General features: G+C 38.7%; 2 protein-coding genes and 1 long non-coding RNA gene across 3 annotated transcripts in view; 2 read left to right on the forward strand and 1 right to left on the reverse strand.

Moving 5' to 3' along the window:
- The window catches only part of frmd5b (FERM domain containing 5b), a 34,629-nt gene extending 28,981 nt beyond the window's left edge, over nucleotides 1–5,648 (forward strand). Inside the window, exon 14 of the mRNA XM_056267302.1 lies at nucleotides 4,253–5,648. Coding sequence (XP_056123277.1) covers nucleotides 4,253–4,836 — 584 coding nt within the window. The 3' untranslated portion in view covers nucleotides 4,837–5,648. The remainder of the gene's footprint in view (nucleotides 1–4,252) is intronic.
- A 153-nt stretch (nucleotides 5,649–5,801) lies between these two features.
- Nucleotides 5,802–7,633, reverse strand: LOC130101532 (uncharacterized). The gene is made up of 2 exons (XR_008809003.1): nucleotides 6,773–7,633; nucleotides 5,802–6,237 (listed from the first exon to the last, which is right to left on the reverse strand). It is a non-coding gene; the product is annotated as an uncharacterized LOC130101532 (long non-coding RNA).
- Nucleotides 7,634–9,549: 1,916 nt separating this feature from the next.
- Nucleotides 9,550–24,230, forward strand: alpk3b (alpha-kinase 3b). The gene is made up of 13 exons (XM_056267342.1): nucleotides 9,550–9,963; nucleotides 15,412–15,533; nucleotides 15,641–15,758; nucleotides 15,838–17,311; nucleotides 19,253–21,158; nucleotides 21,526–21,670; nucleotides 21,860–21,987; nucleotides 22,127–22,165; nucleotides 22,272–22,546; nucleotides 22,693–22,781; nucleotides 22,929–23,116; nucleotides 23,213–23,261; nucleotides 23,873–24,230. Exons 1-13 carry the CDS (start codon nucleotides 9,830–9,832, stop codon nucleotides 24,135–24,137), a joined length of 4,932 nt encoding a protein of 1,643 aa, XP_056123317.1. The 5' UTR covers nucleotides 9,550–9,829; the 3' UTR covers nucleotides 24,138–24,230.
- Nucleotides 24,231–27,510: the final 3,280 nt, after the last annotated feature.

The raw sequence follows: 27,510 nt of genomic DNA on the forward strand, positions 1-27,510 counted from the left end.
GAATAGATTGTTACAATTCTCTTTAAACTACATAAACGTCTATCACTTTTGATCAATTTAATGTGTCCTTGCATAATAAAGTATTAATTTCTTGCTGACCCCAAACTTTTGAACTACAGTGTACATAGTCATGATTACAAACCTTGAAGCTGAGAAGATAACAAAAGTGTGCTCTGGATAGGAATACACCACACTCCATCTCCCTCTATTGCTCTATGAGTAACATGAGAGCTGCTCTCATTGTGCACAATGTGACCAGACGTTCACCTGTTCCAGTCACTTTACTGCATTGCCAAATGCCATCATGGTTGCATTTGTCTGTGTGTAAGGGGAACTCTATAAGTGTGCTATATATTTTGAGTTTAAGGTTAGTTTTGTTTTAGTACCTGCCCTGTACAGAAAGAATAAAAGTCTAGTACTTTAGTGAAACAGACACAGTGTGCTTGCAAAAACACACAGGCTACTGGTAAATTAAAAATAATTCACTATAAAGCAGGGGGTAAAAGCTAACAGGAAGTACAAATTAAGGCTTCACAAGCCCTGCAAGTGGGTTTCATTACAATTTGCGTCATGCACAAGAAAATACAGAGACAATGATGAGTGACAGATTTTACCTTGTCCAACTAGGTATCATCACTGTTATTATTACACTGTCTATAAATAGAGAGCCTGTCCATGTATGTCATGTGGTTTGTGTCAGAATGAGTGTGTGTTGTGTATGTGCTCTTTTGTTACAGCCCATAATGGGTTTGAGGGGGTTGGAGCTTGCAGGGCAGCTGGGCTTCTGGGCATAGAGGGACTTATGGAGCTTTAGGGCTTTAGGGTGTTCTCGCTTTCTCACACTCACTTTTTCAAACACACACACACTGTAGTGTTATGTCATTTTTGTTCAGGAGGATAGAGGGAGGAAAGGGGGCTATTGGTGATACACTGACGCAGGGGCGAGAACATCAGACACTTTAGCGGCTACATTCTGAAACCATGGTGAAGTGTCTCATACGGATTAAAACAAAGGTGAATGTTCAGCTGCGGATGATCAACCACTGTTACCGGGATGTGAAGGTACGGGTGTTGACGATGGGACCTAGACTATTAGGGAAAGCTCTAGGAGCTCTGCCTCTGTTCCCTTCTTTGCCCAGCTCCTCCACTTCCTCTGGAGCTTCATCCAGACTTGGTGTTCAACCCACCAGCACTGCAGGTAAAGCTCTTGGTCATTTGGAACAGCTGGGCGTCCAACTTATTTCAGTGTGACTGCATTTGAATTTGTTAATATACAGCGGATTGGAGTGCCACCATTGTTAGCATGGATTGTGTTTAGCTTTTATGGATTGTGGGTGGAGGCAGATTTTCCTGTGTTGTTGTGTGGTTCACAATATACACTAATTATATTTACAGTGTAATCAAAATTATTCAACCCCCATTGCAAATCAGGTTTACTGGCAAAATGTACAGACTTTCAGCTGTTTGCAATGAACAAATCCAACAAAAGTAATTGGTCAACACAAATGTTTCAAGTGGTTTCACCATTTCAACTGAAAATTACTTTTAATGACTACTGCAGTCTCAAAATTATTCAACCCCTTCATGGCTAGCATCTTGTATAATCAAGAGATGTATAATCAGACACCAGCTTCTGGGAGCGTTTCTGAGGAATCTTAGCACGTTCCTCATGAGCAATGGCAAATATTCTTGGGTTTGCATGTTGCAACCGCCTTCTTCAAATCCCAGAAGAGATTTTCTATGGGGTTCAAGTCAGGTGACTGTGATGGTCACTGTAGAATCTTCCCGGACTTCTTCTGCAACCAAGCCTTGGTGGAATTTGAGGTATGCCTGGGATCATTGTCCTGTTGAAAGGTTCAAGCTTCAGCTTCCTCACTGATGGCATGATGTTTTCTCCTAGGATTTCCTGATACTTCAATGAATCTATCTTGCCTTCCACACGCTGCAGGTTTCCAGTGCCAGAGCATAAGCAGCCCCAGAGCATCACAGAGCCACTATGCTTAACTGTAGGTTAGAGTGTTCTTTTCAGCATACGCTTCATTCTTCTTCCTCCAGGCATACCGCTGATCCATAAGGCTGATCCATTGTTTCATAGCTCCACAGAACAGAATCCCTAAACTTCTGTGGCTCATTTAGTTGATTTTAAGCCCTTTTCTTGTGCTTTGGGGTCAGTAGTGGTGGATGTCTTGGAGTTCTGGCATGGAAACCGCATACATTTAGTATGCGCCTTACTGTGCAAGCTGAAACCTCAGTGCCTGTTGCCACCAAGTCTTGTTGCAGGTCCTTTGCAGTCACTCGAGAGGGTTTTTCTGAACCTACCTTCTCAGAAATCTGGTTGCAGCCTTTGATAGCTTCCTTTTTCTGCACCGCCCAGGTAGTGTAACCGCTGTTCCTTTAACTTTGAACTTGCGAACTATGCTTTCAACGGTTTCTCTAGGAACATTTTAGTGCCATTTGCAATATTTTTGTATCTTTTTTCTTGTTTGTGAAGGGCGATGATATCTTCTCTTAACTTTTTGGACCATTCTTTTGACATATTTCTAACATGCAGTCAAGCGTGACAATCAACAAACCTAGCCAGTACAGATATTTTGTGTTGTAACACGATTAGTTCTCCAGGGGAAGAAGGAGGCGGGCACCAGCGAACGTTCAACAACTTTAATCATAAAAAAACAAATACAAAATGAAAGTAACATAAACATAAAAGCACATAAACAAAACATAACTTAAAATAGTCCAGGCCTGGTCCTCTCTTTTCCTTCACTGTCGTCGCTCCTTTTATGCTTCCGTAGCTCCTCCGTGAGATACGAGGCCGGTGTGGTGTGCAGGTGACGCTCATTATCAATCACGCCACCGGGTCGCGCTGTTCTCTCTCGGCTCTCTGCCTTGCCCTACTTGCCACACATGTGTTCTAGCTCAAGCACACCTGGTGCAACTAATGAAGCGAGGGATTCTATTCACGGGGTTGAATAATTTCGAGACTGCAGAAGTCACTAAAAGTTGCATTTTCAGTTGAATTTGGGGAACCACTTCAAACATTTGTTGTTGAACTACTTTAATTACTTTTGTTTGATTTGTTCATTGCAAACAGCTGAAAGTCTGTAAATTGATTACAACAGTACATCATAGTATGTGCATATTATCAATACATTGGTACCAGTTGAATGAATGAAAATGGTCTTTGTGAATAATAATGGAATGTCACTTAAATGTTAACTAGCAAAAAAAGAATTTAAAACTGATTTTTTTTTTTAATTAAAGGAAGTGGAATTTACTGAATTGGTTAGAGAAATGTAACCAGGTTTCTGGGAAATTAAGTTTTCTTCCACCCTGGCCAATAAACATTTGTAAAAAAATAATAAATAACAAGTATATAATATATACACTGTGTACACTAAGTTTGGGGTTGGTATGATTTTTATGATTTTTTTAAATGTGTTTTGTAAGTAACTTATGCTCACCAATGCTGAATTTGTTTAAATAAAAAAAAATCAGTGATGGTGTGATAATTTAAAATAACTGTTTTCTATTTTAGCATATTTTGAAATGTAATATGATCCTGTGATGTCAAAACTAAATATTTAGCTGCCATCACTACAGTCTTCAGTGTCACATCAGAACTCATTCTAATATGTTGATTTGCTCCTCAAGAAACATTTATCATATTTATCAATGTTGAAAACAGTTGTGCTGCTTATTATTTTTGTGTAAATCGTCCTACAGGATCCTTTGATGAATCGAAAGTTCAAAAGAACAGCATTTATTTGAATTAGATTTATTTTTGTAACATTATAAATGTATTTACTGTCACCTTTGATCAATTGAATGCATCCTTCCTGAATAAAAGTATTAATTTATCAAAAACAAATCTTACTAACCCCAAACATTTGAAAAATAGAGTATACATGAAGTACAAATTTTTGTAGGTGACATTTCAAACATATCTGTCTGTTCCTAAGACTTAAAACTTTTGTTCGCAAAACTTTCAACTTTTTAAACTACTCTAAACTTTCAGGCAATGCTTTGCCAAACCATCATTCTTGATTCCTTGCTATAAAATGACACTTATTTCAGTTCATTTATACTTCCTTAAATTCATAATTTATCTATTTATACTAGCAATCCTGTTTGCTACCTCAATTCAAATTTGAATTTAAAAGGCATTCTAAATTCAATTCTGACTGGTACAAAACCCTAAAAGCAAATAGACATCAATGCATCACAATCACTGAACATCGTTACTCTGTTTCAGGTTTGGAGTCCCTGCGTGACAGTGGCCATTCCACACCAGTGCGGTCGGTCTCCAATGGCAACTCATTCCTACGCTCCCATGGAAATGGAGCCGAGGGAGGAAGTGGAACAGCTGAATTTTCTGAAGATTCTTACAATCCCTCTGACAGCGTGCTTCCCACACCTGTGTCCAACGACCCCTCAGACCAGGCTCAGGTGCGCCACACAAACGGCCCACGCAGAATCCAAGATGAAGGAGGAACAGAACCGTGCACTCAAAACCAGGCAAGGTCACAGGCCGTTAAGCCCAAAGGGAAACGTTCCCACCTGGAGAAGACTCGGCCAACCCAACATGGCCCAGAGGAGGAAGGGGTGAATGATTTCATCTGTAGTTTGGCTCGTCTTTTCTTAGTGACCCTGGCTCTGCTCTTTGCCCTCCTTATCCTTCTTATTGTGCTAACAGAATCTGAGCTGGACTTGGCCTTTCTTAGGGACATCCGGAGGACACCCGAATTCCAGCAGTTCCACTATGAATACTTTTGCCCCCTTAGGCGCTGGCTGGCCTGCAAGTTGCGCTGGATGGGTGGGAATCTCATTAACAAATAACTGAGACTTGAGTGCATAAGCACCCCTCTCTCCTGAGAGTGTAGTGTGTAGTAGTCTGAGAGTGGGACGTTCTAAGCATTAATATCATACCATGTACCATGAGATTAAAACGAAATTACTATTATCTACATAGCCAAAGCCCTTGGACTTCCTACCATGCCAAGACGGGAACCTGTGTGTTTCAACTCTAGTTATTGTGAAATTGTTCTCTGCAGCATTTGGGTAAAAAATTGTATGTATAGGTCTTTAAATGCTGTTGTCACCCACCCGTCCTTTATCTAAAATTTAAATATAATATCTACACTCAAGAAATATTCAACCAGACTGTGATAAGTTAGACCTCATACTGCAATCAAAGACAAAGTTGCCTTTATTGGCCAGAGAATAGACAGGGCCCGAGACAACCATAGTTCACCCAAAAATGAAAATTCTCACCCTTATGTTGTTCTAAACCCATAAGATGTTGGTTAATCTAATCTAATGAAACACAAGATATTTGTAATAAAACCTGAGAGGTTTCTGTTCCTTTATTGAAGTCCATGCAGTTTGTCGTAATTTATTACAATTGGTTTATTACAAGTCTTGAGAAGAGATATGATCGCTTTACATGATGAACAGATTCAATGTTGTCTTTTGTTGGCATGATACATAATGAGTAGTAATGAAAGCACATCACATATGGTAAACAGAAGCTCCAATGTGAGAATCAATTATGAGAGATTTTGATGAATAATAAAAAAAAAACTTCAATTTTTACCATTTGTGATATGTTTAATTCTGTTCATCATATAAAGTGACCGTATCTCTTTAAAAGACTTGGATTTAACTGCCCAATTTGTATGGATTCATTTCATGACACCTTTATATGACCTTTTTGGAGTTTTAGTTACCTGGAATTTCAATGGAGGGACAGAAACTTCTCGGGTTCTCAATATATCTTCATTTGTTTTTCGAAGATTAATCAAAGTCGTATGACATGATGAGGATGAGTAAAGGATGAGAGAATTTTCATTTTTGGGTGAACTATCCCTTTAATGTTGGACAGTTTGAGAGTGAGTTTGGAGGTTTTTTGGATGAGGTATTTTGTAAGTGTAATATGTTGGTACAGGGTGTAAATTTGATCCATACCATACTATAAACATGATTGTGGGATGATGGTATGGATCAAAGCCATTGACAGTGTCATCTCTTTTAATAGTGCTTCAGTGGTGTTTTGATGAGAATTTAGTAACATTTTACTATAAGGTTAAATTTGTTAACATTATAGGTATCATGAACTCATAAACTATTTATTCATCTTTATTATGAACGAGCAGGAATTAACAATGAAGAATAGTACACTTAAATTAACTTAAATAAAAAAATGCTTTAATATGGTTGCTCATTGTTAGTTCATGATACCTAATGGATTAATGAGGAGAAAGGCGGCATTATGCATATGTTCTTTTTATTTTAATTTTAATTTGCACAGACGCGTTTCGGCGCGTGCCTTCTTCAGTGTGCAACAAGATCACAATGTAGCCAATCTTATATGCCCACACCCATTGATACACCCATATGAACACCAACCAATAATGTTAAAGTGATATTGTATGTCCATTTTTTTTTTTATATGTATAACAGTCGTTTTCTTTCATTAATGGACTGTTAGAAACATTAGTGACATTATTGGACTGGATATCACTTTAACATTATTGGTTGGTGTTAATATGGGTGTATCAATGGGTGTGGGCATATAAGATTGGCTACATTGTGATTTTGTTGCACACCGAAGAAGGCACGTGCCGAAATGCGTCTGTGCAAATAAAAATAAAAATAAAAAGAACATGCATAGTGCGGCCTTTCTCCTCATTTTCGTATTCTAATCATCCAGGCCAGCACTCTTAAAGTTTATTAGTGTATACATTGAGTGAAGCCTGCTCCTATCCTCACTTACCTAATGGATTAATACATTCAACCTTATGGTAAAGAGTTACTGAGAATACATTTGTGTAAAGACCAAGGTATGGGTCATCTGAAAATTCCCACTGACCTTTAACCAATCAATCCAGAGCGAGAAACGATATTCTATCCCATACAAATGAGCACTGATATTTAGTGGAAGATGGCGGCCTTGAGATTCAAATGTTCTAATGAGGGTGAAGAAAGTGCACTGGATGGACAAAGTAATGTGAAATATTTGAAAGTCTAAACTATTTCTGAAAAAAAAACATTGAATTATCTATGATTTGTTCAACTATTTTTTTAAGCATGCATCAATATTTTGGAGACCTCATTCTTCCACTTACACAGCCTTAATTTTCCGAATTAAAATGTGACGATGTCTTCTGTAGGTGATGATGAATTTGTTGATTATCAGTTGTGTGATTATGAAATGATCTTATCCAAAGGCACATAGTCTCAGAATGGCTGAATTGGTAAATGCATTTTCAGTCTAAACCAAAAAACAGAATGTTCAATTTCTGTTTCTTTTCTGTTGCCTTCATGAGACACATATAGTAAAGGGTTGTATAGCTGTAAGATAGTGGCAGAGTAATTTATTTTAAATGACAAACCGATGGTAAATTTAAGACACAAAGGTCATCTGTGGAAGTAATCACACATAACTATATGCACATTTTGATAAATATCTTTGGTAGAAAAGCTTATGTCAAGAAAATAAAAATAAAACCTAACTTAAACTCATTGGTACTCTCAGTTGTCAGGCCTGCAGCAATTGCAAATGTCCTGAAAAGATCTAAATCATATTTGGGGGTTGAAAACCCTACATTTCAAGAAAGCAACATATGTGATGTAATTATTTTATGTGCTGGTGTTGCGTGTGTGTAGCTTCATAAAATAACCTAATACAACTAGAAACAACAGAATGAACAATACCACTGATGGCACAGATGAAAACACCTGCATCGCAATCATGTTTGTCTCTGTACTGGTGATTATGCGATAATAATACAAAAAAAAATTAAGCAATACAAAATGACACTGATAAGCCAGCAGAAAAGTGTTTTGTTAACCTAAAACAACAAAGATGGTTGAGAAGTCCATTACAAATTCAGTAACCTAAGAATGTGTTGATTGTTTGTCTGACACTGTGCCGGTTGCAATCGGTAGGTGGCACTATAAATCAGCTCTAATATACTGTGACTGACTAATTCTTCAGATCTCTTACTGGTGGGAATGGACACGGACATTTCAAATGGTATGTTTTACTCAAAGCAATAGCAGATTGAAATATTGTATTTCAGAAGTCAATCTGAAATGGATAATGAATTACACTGTTATACAATGACTCGACTGTGCCTGAGCCATGTGATCTTCCTGCTCACTGAACAGCATCAGATTATTATTTTCTGTGAATTACATATTTTATTTTCATTGATTCATACCATAATTTGGTTACCCTGTGTTGTACCAAGAAGGCATTAAAGCATTTTATTTTTATGTTTTTCTAAAAAAATAAACCTTCTCCAAACCAAATTTAATGTACTTACTGTACGTAATCAGTTTTGTAAGTTTCATAAAATCATTAAAAAAATAGGCTAAATAAGAATGATGTTGATGTTGGTCTGCAGTAATCGATGTAGAATTGTCATCTTGATTCTACTTTTAGTATATAAAATTGCCTTGATACAGTTGTAAATGTCTTCTTCTCAGCATTCTTACTGAACTAGTTTAAAATAATTTCCAGAAACCTTGCTGCGATCCTCTGAGACATTGTAGGAACAGGAACGAGGCCTTTTCTAAATGTTCTACTTACATATAAGTGTAGCCTACTGATGTGAAAGTGCATGATAAATGACGTTTAACTAATATCTTAATGTATTTGAGTAATCAATCTGAGGCTAGTGTGATCACTTCAGAAATCATTGCAATGTTAAGCAATTACCACTAGTCGGCAGAAACACTCCTCTCATCCAAATCTCTCTCAACAAATTTTCATATATTGCTAATGCTAATCTTCGGCCAAACCTAAAAGGTTAGATGAGAGGGGAGAGCTAGCAATAGAAATAAGAAATAATCATATTTCACAATGTTACTGTTTTAACTGTATTTTTTTCATAAAAATATATTTTTTAACAGTTGTGTAGGCCATATCCAGCCCATTTCATACAAAAGAGGTACATTTTGGAAGGTTACTGGTTTCAGTGGTTCCTGGTGTGACCTGATGTTCACCTGCATGTGGCACCACAAATCAAAATCCTCGACAAGCTTTCCATACTTCCATTGATCAACACAGGATGAAAACTATCATCATGAGATGTCCATGTAACTACAGCCTCCTGGTGTCTGGAAAGGATCCCCATGTCCCAGATGCCTGACTTTATAGTCAGATTTAATGGAGCTCAGAGAAATGCCATCAGGCAGACGAGCAGGTTTACTTGAATAGACTGTCCATTTAAGGGTTATGCTGGGTTACGACAGGACTAACAAACACCACGTATCCTCTCAACACCCACTTGGGAGCATATTAACATGGTTCTGCTTACCTGTTTATGCTAGTGGTGCTGGTAGTGAGCTTAAAAAACGTAAGAGGGACTTCGATCATGGATTTCAGCAAGAGAATGATGTTTTAGTAAAAAAAAAAAAAAAAAACAAAAAAAACAAGTAAGTCAGTTTTGGAAAATGTGATGTGCTTGTGTGCCTATTTGTGGCCCTGCTATAATTAGCCTTCAAGGCCATGCAAGCTGCAGACTGATTGGAAACAGCAGAGTCTTATGCCCCCGTGCACCACCCCAGGAGTCCAACGGCACTGAAAGAAAACACTGAGCTTGTAGAGTGCACCCCTGTCCTGAGTGTCAAAGTAAAGACATAAACCAGTGAGAAATCTACTGCTGGGATGCTGGCTGTGATGACAGAAGATTTTTGCTCGACTCCTTAACTTTCTAAGTTTGGGGAAACAAACACTTTTGCGTTTAATGTTGACAGGCTTTAAGAATGTTGGATACAAGCAGCTGACTCTGTGAATGCATGTGGAGACTTACAGATTAAGAAGATGAGTTCCAGAAGGCTGATGAACCGTTCGCTCTCGAGTGATGGAAGGTCTTACTACAGTGCCAGCGATATCACCTCTCAGAATAGAAGGTCTGGCAGTAGGAGCTACCTGAGCAGTGTCCGATCTGAAAGCAGGTACAGGTTTATGATTCCTGATGTAAAATCAGTGCCCTTGTGTAAAGCATTTAACTCTGGTTATTACAGAGGGACTGTCCCTGTAATATGTTGATAAAGGCATCTGTTAAATAATGACTGCTTTCAAAATATACATGCTTTTAGTGATTGTTAAATTGGAGATTTGTGATAAATAATGCAGTAGGGCTTAAACAACAATTTAGATTCATAAGCCTAAATAAACAGCACATAAATAGTGCATATTAAAAGCCATATGCTATTACAAATTAATTCAAGCTTACGTTGTTTATAATTCGGAATAAACTAATAATAATAAAAAACTGTGTAAGCATAGAATACAGGGTGATTGAAGAGAAGATATTTGATTTCCTTACTTTACTGCCAATAGTTCAGAGCTCCACCACTGGTCTGTCGGACTCTTGAAAGGCTTGTGTGAAGGTCATAAGGTTATAAATAAGTATGGCCACCCTCAATAAATGTCTTTTAGTATTCACCAGTGCCCAACTTACCGCAGTAGCAACGGTTTTATCAAATCTGTTTTGTCAAAAACACAACCTTTAAATATTATGAAAGCTTTACAATGTACAAAAAATAAATGTGACATGCATTAAATTACTATGGAGATTTTATTGGTTTCAGTTTTGGCCAACATAATTCCCAAAATACAGAAATTCATGTCCTTAATTTCAAATAGACCTGAATGCTATAGTTGATTTTGTTCACCACTAAAACAAACTTGTGTGCATGGCTGATTCTTGTGCTCGTTTCATCTCTGCTTAGCTATGTTGGCCATAGATTCTCTCAGTTCAAGCCATCCAGTTAAAAAGGCAACTGTTATCCAGAACTAACTTAACAAATTTCTCAGCAGGTTTGATTTATGGGTGTTTCTTCAATTTCAGGCACTTTTGTCCTTGTGGACTTTTAGAAAATAGTCTCTTAAAACACACTTTTCACACTCTCAATAGTTGATTTAATTTTTTTTCACTAACAATGTCCAACATACACAGGAGAAATCTGATGTTTTTCCATTTTTCATGAAAATTCCCAATGTGTAATTTCCATCACATTTTGCAATGAAAATGATGGTGTTAAAAAATTGTATGTCCTGTATCCTAAATGTACATAAATAGTTGTATGCACAATACAAATATCCTGCTCACAATTGATATTTCAAGCATGCTCCTTACTTATCTAGAATAAAGGGTTCACCCAAAAATGTAAATTCTGTCATTAATTACTTGCCTTCATGTCCTTACTTTTGTTCATTTTCAGAACACAAATGGAGATCTTTTTGATGAAATCTGAGAGCTTTCTGTTCCTCCATTGACAGCCTAAGCAACTACTTTCAAGCCCCAGAAAGGTAGTAAAGACATCATAAGTAATTCATGTGACTCCATTTAACCTCAATTTTTTGAAGCGACGCGAGTGCTTTGTTCACGCAAAAAAAAATAATTTACCACTTTATTTACAAATTATTAATCTCAAACGTGCGTTCACGGGTGCACCATGATGCATGCGTGTTGATGCGAGAGCAGACGTTGTTGCGTGAACGCACATCTGAGATTAATATTCTGTAACTAAAGTGGTAAAATTAAATAAAAATTTGCGTAACAAAGCACTTGCGTCACCATAAAATTCAGGTCAAACCACTGGAGTCACATGGATTACTTTAATTGTGTCACTTTTCTGGGTCTTGAAAGTGGTAGTTGCGTAGGCTGTCAATGGAGGGACAGAAAGCTCTGATTTCATTAAAAAAGATCTTCATTTGTGTTCCAAAGATGAACGAAAGTCTTATGGGTTTGGAACAACATGAGGGGGAGTAATTAATGACTCTATATGTAGAATTCAGAAACCTGTTTAATTAGTGAAACCGGTGGCCGTTAGGTGAACTGCAGCCAGCAACTCGTTGCTCATGCCTGCGCTCGTACTCATGCACATTACAAGAGAGAAGAGACTGAATGTGATTCAATGCCCCAAAATACACAAGGCCACGTTTTTTTTCGTTATATGCTTAGAAGCAAAAAGAAGTTTCAAATACCTTTGCAGCGATATACTGTTAACGAACATCCCAACGTTGTCCACGCTGCTGAGAGCGACACTTAGAATGAATGTGTAAATATGCTGCGCACTTTCATTTCAATAACAAAATAAATGCAAAACAAAAATGACAGCGGTGAGAAAGCAGCAGTTAAGAAAGCATCTTATCATAGCAATATGGATATGTTTGCACCACCTCTGCAATTCACCAGCATCATGTTGACAGGTAATTAAAATTACACTGTAATGATAGTTTGATTATAAAGTAGGCTATATTTGAGACTATATCAATCTGGCTATGTGAGACTGTTTGAATTATTCCCTTTCTTTGCATGACAATTGACATTACAGTACAGAATGGCTCTTTCGGCATTGTCCTGACTCCTAAAAATTGAATAATATAGGCCTATTTAGTGTGTCATTGAATGGAAGAGAGCCTCTTGGGAGCGCGCGCAACACATTCCTTTGATTTTCCCGACAAAACCATCCCGAGTCATTGACATAAAAATCAGTTTACAGCTATCATAGACAACCTATGAAGTCGGGGAAGGTCTCGTTTTTTTAAAGTTTCATTACAAGCTGTTCACATCACACATTGTGTTACGTTTTGCGTGGAAGCAAAGGCAGTAGGCGGATCTAAATGCAGCAGTAGACTTTAATAATACAAACTAGGGAAAACTCAGAACAGGCAAGACACTCGAAAATACATACATTCAATAACTGACCAAGAACAAAAGAGCAGACAGGATTAAATACACAGACGGGATGAGGGAACAAGACACAGCTGGGGCAAATCAGAACACAGGTGAATAAACTGAACACTAACAAGGAGCGGGAAAACTGGGAACAGGACTGAACCAAATGCACAATGACGGGGAAAACTCAGGGAAACAGATACAGAACAGACATAACTATAACATTATCCCCCCCTTCCATAAGGCGTGTCCCCGCGCCGAATAAACATCAAATAGGGGCGGGAGGGTGGGCGCCCTGGAGGCTGACGAGGGCGTGGCTTGCCCGGAACAGGAAGCCTCCAGGGCGGAGCAGGACGTGACGGCGGCCAGGGCGGAGCAGGATGAGGCGAAGGCCAGGGCGGAGCATGACGTGGTGAAGGCCAGGGCGGAGCATGACGTGGTGAAGGCCAGGGCAAAGCATGACGTGGTGAAGGCCAGGGTGGAGCATGGCGTGGCAAAGGCCAGGGTGGAGCATGGCGTGGCAAAGGCCAGGGCGGAGCACGATGAGATGGTGGCCAGGTCGGAGCAGACTCAGACGAGGATGAGGACCATGTCGACGTCGTCTCCATGGCCCTCACGGAGTACCTTCTGCCCCCCCCCAAAAAATACTTGGGGAAATCCTCGGGAGGAACCTCCAGGTGGTAAAAGGGTTCCGGGCAGGCCTCCCGGAGCTTGAAGGGCGCAGGCAGGACGAGGCGCAGAGGCGGGGCCGGCAGGGCAAGGCGCAGAGGCGGGGCTGGCAGGGCGAGGCGCAGAGGAGGGGCCGGCAGGGCGAGGCGCAGAGGCGGGGCCGGCAGGGCGAGGAGTCTGGGAACGCCCTTCGGAGCCTGGCGAGGCAAACGAGACCTCCTTCTCCTCCTGCGATGACGCGTCACTGGGCTTGACTCACTTGACTCGGTAGGCTCACTTGACTCGGTAGACTCACTTGACTCGGTAGACTCACTTGACTCGGTAGACTCACTTGACTCGGTAGACTCACTTGACTCGGTAGACTCACTTGACTCGGTAGACTCACTTGACTCGGTAGACTCACTTGACTCGGTAGACTCACTTGACTCGGTAGACTCACTTGACTCGGGAAGCGGGGTCTCACTTGACTCGGCGGCACTTGACTCGCTTGACTCGGCGGCAATTGACTCGCTTGACTCGGGAAGCGCGGTCTCACTTGACTCGGCGGCACTTGACTCGCTTGACTCGGCGGCAATTGACTCGCTTGACTCGGGAAGCGCGGTCTCACTTGACTCGGCAGCACTTGACTCACTTGACTCGGGTTCGTCGAGGCTGAAGCGACGTGCAGGTTCGGAAGACAGAAGCTCAGCCTCAGGCATGTCGATCTCGGCAGGAAGAAGCTCAGGCATGTCGGTCTCGGCAGGAAGAAGCTCAGGCATGTCGTGGAAAGCGGGCTCGACTCGGTTCACGTGAAGCGCAGGCTTGTGGAGCGTGGTCTCGGCTGAGCAGCTGAAGTGAAGCGCGGGCGCGACCGGGCTGACGTTAAGCGCAGGCTCTCGCAGCTTCTCCTCCACGCCCACAGTAAACGGGGAACCGCTCCACAACAGGGCCAGGTCAACGTACCATTCTAAAGATCCGTGAGGACCAGGTTCGGGCATCAGAGACCGGAGTGGTTCCGATAATCCTCCGCGGAAGAAGATCTTCAGGCCGTGGGTGTTCATTTGCGCGAGATATGCCAGCTCGAGGAATTCTGCGACATAATCCTCGATGGCGCGATTCTCCTGGCGAAGACAGAGGATCTGGACATCAGGACTCCAGGTAGGCATGGCTGCTAGATCCTAGTGGGTCAGTTATTCTGTTACGTTTTGCGTGGAAGCAAAGGCAGTAGGCGGATCTAAATGCAGCAGTAGACTTTAATAATACAAACTAGGGAAAACTCAGAACAGGCAAGACACTCGAAAATACATACATTCAATAACTGACCAAGAACAAAAGAGCAGACAGGATTAAATACACAGACGGGATGAGGGAACAAGACACAGCTGGGGCAAATCAGAACACAGGTGAATAAACTGAACACTAACAAGGAGCGGGAAAACTGGGAACAGGACTGAACCAAATACACAATGACGGGGAAAACTCAGGGAAACAGATACAGAACAGACATAACTATAACACATTGGTAATAAAAAAAAGTTTAATACATGAAAATTCTTACATATAGCCCCTTTAAAATCACAAAAACAATTTATAGAACCATATTATCTATACATAAAATGAATGAATAAATTATGAAGTTATGGTAAAAAAAAACTTTTTAAAAGACTAATTTTCTTTTTATTGTCATCTTCATACAACAAAAATAAAACATAGAAGGGACATAGAAAAAACACCCAATTTGTGAAGTCATTGTAAGATATTAGGAAAGCTTGATAAACACATCAATGATGCTGTAACATCAGAATTACCTGCCATTATCTAGAGTAAAACAACATATTCTCAGCTAATTTATACATCTAACAAACTATTGGTTATTCAGTTCTAATATTTAGAATTTTCCGTTTATTTTAATATTGTGTCTCACCTAGTTAATATAACCACTGTGAATCTTTCTTTGCATGAATGTTAACAATAATGGTGACAGTGATGACAGTGCTGTGCTGATGATTATGCAAATGATTTATGCAAATTTAGCATTAGATCAATTATATATTTACCTCCATTTTAGGAGCACTCTCTGCAGTGTCATGGCTCAATTAACTGAGGATACACAGCCAACATTTGAGGCCACCTTAAAATCCAAAGCTGTGTCTGAAGATGCTAACGTCAAGTTCAACTGTGTGGTCTCAGGTATCCCATCAAAGCAAGCGAATGCATTATACTCTATAATGGAACATTACTAAAGTGGTCCAAACTTTCTGCTCACCAGGTTTTGTTTTTGACCATCCCATTTGCAGGCTACCCAGTCCCTGAGGTGACATGGTACAAAGATGACATACAGCTGGACAGATACTGCGGCCTTCCCAAATATGAAATATCACGTGATGACAAGACACACACACTCCAAATATACAAGTATGCTCTTTTCTGAGAACCTTTTTTCTTCTTTTGATTATTGTTTAGTGAACATTTACAGTGCTTATTTCTATCTTAGCTGTACTCTGGAGGATGCTGCAATTTACCAAGCATCAGCACAGAACAGTCGAGGCATTGTGTCATGTTCAGGTGTGTTGGAGGTCGGAACAATGAGCGAGTACAAGATTCATCAAAATTACTTTGCAAAGCTTAAACTGCGAAACGAGAACCGTCGCCAAGAGCAGGAGGAGCACCGCAATATAGGCAAAGAGAATGTCCCAGCAGCCTTTGAGCACGACAGGATGAGTAGTCCTGAAAGAGCCCAGAGGAAACGCAGGTCCATGGAGACCAGGGGCGCTGGCAGCCCTTCAGAGGAGAAAGCCGTAGAGGTGGAAACACCTCCAGTAGAGGACAGACTGGCTGCTCCAGTACAAGTGTCAGCAGCAGGACTTTTCCATGGCATCTCAAACTCTGAAATGATTGCAAACAGAGACAAAGACAGTGAGGGGCTAATGTATATCCATGAGACTGTGCATAGTGCCTCCAGCAAACAGACCAATGAGCATTATATCAAGAAGAAGCTCAAAATCTCAACAGCTGCAACAGAGAAAAACAAGGAAAACAGACCAACTGGAAGAGGGGAAGAGATGATGAATGAGAGAGGGACTTCCAATGAGAAGATGGAGGTACAGAACACAGTCGATCAGATCGCCTCAGTGACTGAATCTAGAAAGAAAATGGACATAACAGACAGACAAAAAAGTACAAAACAGCCAGAGATAGTCAACAAAAGTGCCTCAGAATATTCAAAGACAGCTAAAGGTGCTCATATTACCACAGTGACTGAATCTAGAAACGAAATGGACATAACAGACACAAAAATGAAAGAAAAACAGTCAGTGAATGTGAACAAAAGTGCCGCTGAAGAATCAAGGAGAGCTCAAGGTGCTCAGATCACCACAGTGACTGAATCTAGAAAGAAAATGGACATAACAGACACAAAAATGAATGTAAAACAGTCAGTGAATGTGAACAAAAGTGCCTCAGAAGAATCAAAGAGAGCTAAAGGTGCTCAAATCACCACAGTGACTGAATCTACAACTAAAATGGACATAACAGACACAAAAATGAATGAAAAACAGTCAGTGAATGTGAACAAAAGTCCCTCAAACGAATCAAAGAGAGCTCAGGACTCTCAGATCGCCTCAGTGACTGAATCTAGAAAGAAAATGGACATAACATACAGAAAGAGTGAAAAACTGTCAGAGAATGCACAGGAAAGTCCCTCAGAATCAAAGAGAGCTCAAAAGCCCATTGGAACCCAGAAACGACCAGCGTTGAAGGTTTCCATGACAACCCAGACAAACAAGGTCGAAATCACGAAGCAAACAGAATCATCTGAGAAAGGGACATCAAACCTCAAACTTTTTGATGACCACGAGAATAGAAACCCAGTAAGTACATGTTTGAGGATCTTGCCTCATTCTTGTGGTGGGAATGACGTCGATGTGGACACAGGGGAGAGGAATGTAGCATGCTCCCTTAGGGGCTTGGTGAGTGTTTCCTCATGCTCTGGCCGTGACTTCATGCGAGTGTAATGTTCCCAGTGGTAGTGAGACCAGTTACCCCCGTCAGCCACAATCATAAACTATAAATAGTACCACAAGCATGACTTTGATGATGTGACAAGACCCATCTTAAATGACACACAAGTAGGGTCACAGACAATGATAATATTCCCATTACGCACATTGAGGCTCCAGGGTACACAGTAGTATAGAGATCCTGAGGTCCATCAGATGTGTTTGCTGTCCCAAATCACCTGTTGCTACATGCCGTTTTAAAAGTAGATACAAAATACAACTTTACTGTGTAAGCCGTAAGTGCTGTGGACAGACCAGCTGCTCTCCTTAATCCCACATTCCCCTCCGATCTCATAAAGCCTTAAAATACTCTCTAAATATGGCCAGTGCAACAGCTTCCCCAAGGCAATAGATACTAAATACGAAGCAAAGATAGACCTATAGTCAACTGAAAACAGGTGGCTTCTCATTCTAACGTGTAATCATATAATTAGGGCATTCACATTATCTAATATTGGGGTATTTCAAATAAAGTAATGTTGAATCCGCTTATTTTCTCTGGTTCTTCCTCTTGTTTTTCTCTTATCCCAGCTAAATGAGAGATAATCAAGTGCTAATATTACAGAGGTTCAGCTAATATAATGCTCTGTTGATTTTAGATTAAGGACTCAAGTGCTAAGCGGCAGAATCTCCCGGCAGATTTACAGTAGTCAGGGATCTGACATTACAGTGCAACAGAACCAGTATATCTGGGCCAGTTGCATAAACTGAGCCACTAAGATCTCAAGGTCTTAAGAACTAGTCTGACAAACTAGCAGCATCAGTCTTAATTTTCTGATTAAAATTAGACAGATCAACCTTTTTATGCAACAGACTTCAAAAAGTTAGAACCAATCTTTAAGAAAATAATTAGATGACTAACTTTTAAGACATAGTCTAAGTAGCCTAGTTTATGCAACTGGCCACTGGTTTATTTCTGTGGTATTCTGTGGTATTTCCATTAAAGATTTTTTTTTTTTAAATTACATGTAAATATGTCCATGAGAATATATATTAGTATATGGTAAATATTAAAGGGATAATAATTTACCCCAAAAAGTAAATTGTCATCTTTAGCTGACTCGTGTCATTCCAATCCTGTAGGATTTTTTTTTTTTTTTTGTCTGTGGAACTCAAAAGAAGATCTTAGTGGGTTTTTTTCATACATTCATTCATACTTACAGTCAGTAAGATTTTAATTTGAAAGAAATTAATAATAATTTTATTCCACAGGGTTGCATTAAATTGACCAAAAGTGACAGTAAAGATCTTTACACTGTAACAATAGATTTCTATGTCAAATACATTTCTATTAATCAAGTAAAAAAATAATGTTTTGCACTATTTCCAAAAAATAATAACAGCACAATTGAAATGTTTCTTGAGCACCAAATCAGAATATTAGATTGATTTCTAAAGGATCATGTGACACTGAAGATTTGAGTAATGATGCTGAAAATTCAGCTTTGCCATCACAGGGGTAAATTACATTTTGAAATATATTAAAATAGAAAACAGTTCTTTTAAACTGTAAAATATTTCACAATATTACTGTATTTTTTATCAAATAAATGCTGCCTTTGTGAGCATAAAAGACTAAAAAACATTTAAAAATCTTACCGACTCAAAACTTTTAGTGTAGTGTCCAATAAAAGTCAGTGGGGTCCAATGTTGCTTTGGACCCCATTGACTTTATTGCATAGAAAAAAATAGTTGAAACATTCTTCAAAATATATTATTTTGTGTTCCAAAGAAGAAAGAAAAGTTACACGGGTTAGAAACAACATAAAGATATTGGCTAAATTATGATTTTTGGTCGAACTATCCCTCTAAGGCTTCTGAAAATAAATAAATATAATTCTATGATTTCAGGCTGCAGGCGATACTCACACTGAGCCCACAGAGTCACCGATTCTTGAAGATATTCCTCCTTTTCATAAGGAAGTAGCCAAGAAGTTAAAGGAGCAACCCCCATTGATGCGTGAGGTCACTGCGAGTGTTACGGACACACTCAGTTCCTGCCACCTTGCATCACAGGGACAGAAGTTGAGAGCAGGTGACCAGTCTGTGGCATCAACAAAGTGCAGTCCACTTGTCACTGGGCCTCAAAACACTCAGCCAAGTGAGAAAAGCTCCGCAGGTCATGTTTCACACATGCTTCATGATGGCCAAGTTACAACAGCTATGAGTTCCTCATTAGGAGATGACACATTAACCAGCGTGTGTGAGAAGGATAGCAAAGCTGAAAACCAACTCATCAAAGAGTCTGACAAACCTAAGGGTGAAACAAAACCTGCATCCATGTCTTTCGATAGTATGGAAAAAAATGAGATGAAAAACATAAATACAAGTACAAATGTGCAAAAACAGAACAGCATTTCAAAAGAAAAATCAACGGCAAACTCAAACCATTCCACAAATCAAGTCATTGTCACAGAGTTTGTTCAAATTTGCAAGTTAAACTCGAATATGGTGCAACCACACACCATGAATAGCTCCTCTATTACTAAAGTTGAAATGAAAGATACTAAAGCCAGAGAGTGTCAGAGCTCTTCTCTTGTAGCTACAAACAATGTTTCTAAAATGGACACACAGGAACAATCTAAAGTTACCACATTTGAAGTACCAGTATCAACTCATCACAAGATGCAAAGTTACTCTGAAAAAAAAGGCATTGATAGTTCTGGCCCCTCTACATTCCTCTCCCAACATTCAAAAGAGTTACCCACCGAATTGACCATTCCTGCAATATATATTACAGATGTGGACGGCACATCTCAAAATAGCACAGACAAAACAGAACACACTGTATGCAAGAGTGACATTAGTAAATCAGACACTGTTAAAATCACAACTGAAGCAAATGCAGTAACCTCTACTGTGACAAATAGCAACACTGACAGTCAAACAAGTATACTTATTCATTCTGATTGCACAGACACCACAAACAAAACCACAGCCATTTTGGAATTTAAAGGTCTGCGTGACGAGAAGTTTGATCTTTCCCTACGTTCACAAACTTCTGAAGTCAACAAGCCTGATCAACAGCCACTAAGTCAAGAAAGCCTGAATCAAGGACCTGAATCATCAAGTCATTGTTCCACTGAGAAGGTTTCAACAGATTTTATTAGACTATCAGAGGTTCCTAAGCAACACCCCAATGCTGACAACAGCATAAAGACAAATGTGTCTGAATTAACTGAAACCAATCGTCATCCAAAAACAGATCTTAATCTGAAAACTGATTCTGACTCCTTCATAAAACACCTGAAATCAGCTGCATTGGACCTTGAGATGTCAGATCAAAGTTCCACCAGCACCATGAACAATGCTGCAACACATATAAACTCTAGAGACAATGATAAATTTGAGGAGGAAGTAAATTCTGCAGTGATACAGCATGGTGTCTGTAAGGTAACAATCCCACTGAAGAATACAGACCATCAGGACAACTCTACTGCTGCCCACAGTGAACTTGCCACCAGGACGAATCAAAAGACTACATTACCTAGCACTACAACAGAGAAGAGTGAAATAGGAATGGCCATATGTCTTGAAGAAGCAAATAGAGATGCATATCAGATGGACAGTTTATCTTTGAAAACACAACCTGAATCTCCGTTACAATCAGTCAGTAACTCACAGTTGAAGACATCATTAGAAACGCACTCCCCTCGTCTCACCCGGAAGAGTGTCCCGGCTGACCTCCCCAAGCCTGCAGAAAATGAGAACATTAAGCCCAAATCAACAGAGAAAGTCAAAGAAAACCAGTTCAAAGGTAAAGATATCAATGAATGGACACTGAACACACAATTACCGCAGTTATTTTCAATTAATAGTGTAGACAAGTGGTTCACAGCGGACGGAAAACCTGAATTCTAGCAACTATTTATAATGCTTGTAATGTAATGGTGTGTTTGACCATAAAACAATGACATGTGTCATCAAGTACTGTAGCTTTTGCTACATTTATATTCAGACATTTGGGCAAACGTTAATGCAAAGCTATTGCATTTTATGCATTCCCTGGGAATCAAACTCATGGCCTTTGTATTGCTAATGGCCGTTGCTCACTTTGCCTTTGGATGCTGTTTATCTCACCATTTATCCCCTATATTTCCTGTCCTCCCTCTCCTTCCTTGCAGTTCCACAGATTATCCGTAAAATCCGACCAGAGGTGTTTGATGCCTCTGGACATCTGAAACTCTGGTGTCAGTTTTTCAATATAGTAAGTGACTCGACAATAAGGTGGTACAAGGATGAGGTGGAGATTGCAGAGATAAAGAGAAGGTAAGCACTCCTAGAGTTTTACTGACCCCTAGTGTTATCCAGTGCTTCAAACCCTAATGAATTCATCAATGCTGTCATATGACAACCTGCAAAATACAACATGATGTATATCAGTATTATTATATGCTTAGCTGAGTGTACCAACGTACTCTGCTGCCAGCTGGTATATAGTTTTGTTTTCTGTTTTAGTGCAGGAGATGAGACTCAGGTGTGCTTGGCTATTATACGGATGTCCAAAAGAGACTGTGGTGTTTACAGATGCACAATTACCAATGACTATGGCAAAGATTCCACAGAGTATCTTCTCAGTGCAGAGTGTAAGTCGTATCTATGTTCTTAACTTTCTAATGTGTTCTTTTGTGTAAATTGTCCATGTTCAAATTCTCACACATTTTTTTTCTAGAGAATTTATTCTAATTGTGAATGTTTCCTGTTGTCTGTTACATCTGTTGACAGTTCTTTCCAATATGTTTCTGCGTGAGGAGCTCAAGGAAGGTAGAAAAATAGCAGCTTTATAGTCTTTCAGTCTTTTGTTGACCCCTCAGTATACATATAAATCTCTCTGTCCCTTTTACCATCTCTCTCTCTCTCTCTTTCATAGTTGGGGAGGAGATTGAGATGACTCCTCTGATCTTTAGTAAAGGTCTTGCTGATGCAGGCTGCTGGGGCTCAAAGTTCTACGGCCGTGTCACAACAGAAGAAGTTCAGGTCGGAATGGGATGTGAGCACAAAACCAGACGGCTGAAAGTGATCTATGGGTTAGATCCTGTGTTTGAGTCGGGCAGCTCATGTTTTATAAAAGTGCGGAGCCCTATTGCATATGAGAGCAGAGAGGAGACTGTTTTGGCTGAAAGGAATCTCCAAATCACAAAACAGGTGACAGATCTTTAAAGTTTTTGACAAATTCAGGTAAAATTGTAACATTTCTCAACGATAAGTTGTAACACTTTTATCCCCTATAATATTTAGAATTTATTCCCATAAGTTCCTAATTTATAGGACTATACATTTCTAATTTATAGGAATGTAGAATTCAGAACATGGCCAGAGAGTACTTTAAGATCTTTGCTGCAGAGACGAGAGTGATAGAGAGCTTTGGTGCAGCGCTGGAGTAAGTGAGGTTTTTTTCTCTACCAAGATCTGCTCAAATCATCTGATTTCATTCCGTAGATTTATTATAGTATATCAAAGTCAAAGAGCATATGAGGATCCTAGCTGATCTACATGTGTTGTCACTGTGACTATGTATATTTTTCAGGGTAATCAGTGTTCCTTATGCAACAGTGGAGGCAGAGCTTAAGGGTGTCTATAAGCGGTATTGTGGATTGGATCGTACCGGGTCACTGGTATTAAATGAGAAGTTAGAGGTGGGGCAAAAATGTTCTTCTCTCCAGCACTGGATCCACCAGTGGACCAATGGAAATGTGCTGTTCTCAAGACTTGAGGGTAAGTTAGAGAAAATATATCCAAAACAAATGATTCTGCATGTCTTCGCCCTAGTTTTAGTTCAAATGCTGACTTTGATACTATTGTTTTTTGCAGGAGTTGATACAATACTGACAAATATCGGAATAGCAATCAGGTCAAAGGGGTGGGTACTTGAAAGAAAAGTTCATTCAGGTTTTCTGATGATAACATTTTTTTGAAAGAAGTTAATATTCTATTCAGCAAGGATGCATTAAGCTGATCAAAAGTAAGAGCAAAGACTTTTACATTGTCATAAAAAACTATATTTCACATGAATGCTGTTCTTTTGAAAGTTTTATTCGTCAAAGAATCATGAAAAATATAGTGGTTTCAACTTAAATATTAAGCAGCACATTAAGCAAAACTGTGATAGTAACAAGACATGTTTCTTGAGCACCAAATCAGCATGTTATAATGATTTCTGAAGGATCACGTGACACTGAAGACTGAGTAATGATGCTGAAAATTCAACTTTCACATCACAGGAATAAATTACACTTTAAAATATTTTATTTTATTTTAAATTGTAATTTTTACCAATATTATAGTTTTTACTGTATTTTGATCAAATAAATGCAGCCTTGGACTAAGAGACTTCTTTCAAAAACATAAAAAAAATCCTACCGACCTCAAACTTTTGAATGTGATTTAATTGGTTTAAACATTATAGATTAATTTACAGTGTTATAATATTCTGTAATTTCTTGATGCATTCTTGTTTTTTATCTGATGCAGGTATCAGGGGTTTCCCTGTGAAGCTAATCCGAAGGTTTTTGAGCTGTTTCACATTCAGCATCAGTGTAATTACTTCTGTGGTCTCTTAAACCTCAAACCTCTCAAAGCCCCAGAAACACTCCAGGCTCCATCCAGATCCAAAGGCAAAAGCAGCCCACTACTACAACGAAGAACAGCTCCCAGCTCCTCCAGTCCCCAAACCTCACGCAAGGCCACAAAGAGCCCCAAAGTATCCCACAAGCTGAACCCTCAGACCTCAGCCTAATAAAGGTGTTTAAAATAGGCCAAAGGTAAAATGAAAGGGAAAAAAGGAGAAGTATGTCTGTTATTGATAGGAAAGGTCACCTACTGATCTGCAGATATGATGCAGCTGCACTTACAACCAGAATGAAAAACATGAAGTGAAAAACATTCTTGTGATAAATGCAACATTTTAAATGAAATATGTAAATCCAGAAACACACCCTAATCTTCTGTTGCAGTGGTCCTTTCAGAATCAGTTGTATAATCCTCAGAGGTTTTTTGAAAGGGCATTGTATATGTGTGTGAAAATGTCAAGAGGAGCTGTGGCACTACAACATTTTATTACCGCTTTGTTTATTTCTAAAGGAAGTACAGTGCTGCTGGCTCACTAGATGTTTGTAAATAATAATTCAAAAATATAATAATTTAGTAATAAATGACCTTTTATTTTATGAGATGAGAGAGCATATTATTTCCATTTGGTTGTGGATTAATGTGATGCGTAACCTGAAAATGATAAATATTTTTCAAATTATAATCTTTAACTTTTAGAAAGCTATTGAATGTTGTCCATTAAAATGCTACTGCACTTTATAATACAAACTCTCAAATCTTTTGTGCTCCCACATAAGAAATTAACTTTTTGCACAACAAGAAGGGGAGCAGCATTTATAAGACTATGGCTGAATTGAGCTTGATGTGAGAGGCATATAATAGAAAACAGAAACTGATGCTAACATTATTTATTTATTAATGACATTGAGTGCCATTTTTTCAAGCAAAAAATAAGTTTTGAGGTGGGGCTTTTCTTAATAGTCTTTTCACTAATTTCCTAAACTTCTGCAGTTATCTTTCTCCAGTTTCACTGCATTCACTAATTTACCAAAGTCATCTTGAACGTTGAATTGTCAATACAACTGAAAAATTTGAGAGAGCATCACATACTGACTTCATAAATTGATGTTGATTTCCCTAAAATGTTTTTGTTTGAACTCACCATTATAGGGATTAATGTTCGCTTTGGTTTTGGCACTTTGGAACTTGATGCAACAAGAAATCGCAGTTATTTGGTTTCAAAGGAAGGGAAGGAATAAAATGGTTACTTTTAAAAGGTGACCTAACTTCTAACTAAATAATAGTCTATTGTTCATGTTGAATAATGATCTTTTACAATTTTATTGCTGCCACTTCTGTCATAAATACCTTGTGAAACTTTTAATTGGGTTGATGTAATCCCTCAATGTTTGTGACAATATCTTACAATTGACCATGCTTGAGTCACACACTTCAACATTCAGCATGCAAAACACAGTTCTGCAAACACTCTACAGTTATTTTTCAATTACTAGAACTCTTGTGAACTAAGCATTTGTCAGTACAAATTACTATTCCTATTTCACTTTGCTTCGTTTGCATGCTTTTTTTTAAGGAAGTCTAACTTATTAGATTTTACTGTGTAGAAGTTGCAGGTGATCAATCTGTAAATTTGCATAAGTGAAAGGGAAAGGAATCATTCCAAAGAGTACAAGTATGTTACATCTCATATGTACGAACATTTGTGGATTTTGACTTTTGTCTCAGAATGGAATAGACTAATCACATTTCACCTTGTTTATGAGACAAGCTTGCATGGACTCTGTTTCATATGTATGCATTCTGTATGCATTTTAACAATAACTTTACTATAGCTCATTACTGCCTTTTGCATCTGGCCCCAGAACCTGATTTGAATGACTTTGATGGATAATTGTCATGTTTTGCCTTTGTTTTGGTAATATTGGGTCGGTTAACATAAGAGTCTATGAGTAAGAGGTATTAATGCAGGTAATCATGAAGTTAGATTAACTGATTATAATGTTGACTATAATAAAGGATTGTGTAAACAACTGTGATAACATTTAGACTTTAAAAAAAAAAAAATCCAGTCAACAAACTGGTTTCATATATCCAGGACAACCTGGACAACATTCATCTGACAAGCAATTATTATTTAGTTAAAATGTTTTTATAAAAAAAATAACAAAATGGAACAAAGTGAGTGGCATAAATACATATATATATATATATATATTGTGGATATCCAAATTGAAGGAAATTTAACCAAACCAACCTAATTCTAAGTTTCTATTGGTCAAACTACAGTAAACGGCTAACACTGACACGTATGGAGAAAACGTTATGAATACAAAATGAAACATTCCAAACCCTAGACAGGATCTGAGAAGAATGTGCAGAGTAATGAATGCATTAACATAGTCTCTCATATCCAGCAGAGGATTGGTGATAAGGCATTGCCATATACTTTGATTGTGATAAATTAGTCGAATGAATGAATATATATTCTAGCCTGAGGTTTTGCAAATGCTTCCCATGAGGGAGCCTAATTATAGTCCCTAGCATGTACTTATGCGTAATTGTCTGCTCACGTCATGATGAAGTAATAAGCTACAAAGTGGAGGGTTAGACTGGAATCCAGACTGAGTATGAACAGGCAAACTCGTTAATTAAAAACAAATGCAGAGTGAGAAGGATGAGAGGAAAGGATTCCTGTTCTGTTTGAATGTTTAAACATTGTGCTTTTAAAAGATCATTCGCAAAATACACCCTATACCATATAATATTATTAAAAGGTCAGGTTGAAATATTCAAGGAAAACCCATATGGTAGTCTACTGTCATCTTTTCATGGTGATAATCATGACACGTGGGATGTAATTTTTGCACTAAATAGGGAATTGTATTAGAAGCACCCGAAGCTTCTGAAATGTCACAATAGCGCTGGCATTTTAACAAGTTTTTATCTCTTATCCACTAAAAGTTGGAGGCAGCAAGTGTGTCTATGCCGTCACTGTGGTAACTGTCACTGGTGGTATAATCTGGCACTGCAGACCGTGTGTGAACTGTGTGTTGCTCTGACATTCAGATAACAATCTCACAGCCTTCGCGCTGTGCATCTTAACAAGAGAAAAGGCTAAACATTTTTGAATGAAATCATGACTGGCTAATTATATGATAATGCTTTTTGAAAGATTACAGGTTAGATCAATAGTCCTTTGGTCACTGTTTAATAATTTCCGCGATTGACCATTATGCAGGACTCGTGTAGTTCATCAAACTGGATATTCATTTATGTCAATTGGCAATACAAAACACAAATACAAATACTTTGATGCTTCATGCAGACAACTAGACACAACTCGATTTTCGAGAAACTGACATCAGAGCAGTTAATTAGGCCTATCAATTTTAGGCTACTGTAATATTGTGGCAGTGTTCGACTTGTTGCTAGGCCATCAGTTTTATATATTGTTATGGCCTATTTTTCGTAGATAATGTAAAGGTAAAATTATAATTTCAACTTACATTGTGATAGCAAGAAGTTCAATATTTCATGTA

The sequence above is a fragment of the Rhinichthys klamathensis genome, unplaced genomic scaffold (genome assembly GCF_029890125.1).
Source record: "Rhinichthys klamathensis goyatoka isolate OS25496 unplaced genomic scaffold, OSU_Roscu_1.1 h1tg000258l_1, whole genome shotgun sequence".
In the NCBI taxonomy this organism is placed as follows: Eukaryota; Metazoa; Chordata; class Actinopteri; order Cypriniformes; family Leuciscidae; genus Rhinichthys; species Rhinichthys klamathensis.

Bases quoted from the DNA above. Each gene is read 5' to 3' on its own strand.
- alpk3b (XM_056267342.1), top strand. From the start codon at position 9,830: ATGAGTTCCAGAAGGCTGATGAACCGTTCGCTCTCGAGTGATGGAAGG. The intron at 9,964-15,411 runs GTACAGGTTTAT...CCTCCATTTTAG, and splicing joins AGTGTCCGATCTGAAAGCAG to GAGCACTCTCTGCAGTGTCA. The intron at 15,759-15,837 runs GTATGCTCTTTT...TTTCTATCTTAG, and splicing joins CACACACTCCAAATATACAA to CTGTACTCTGGAGGATGCTG.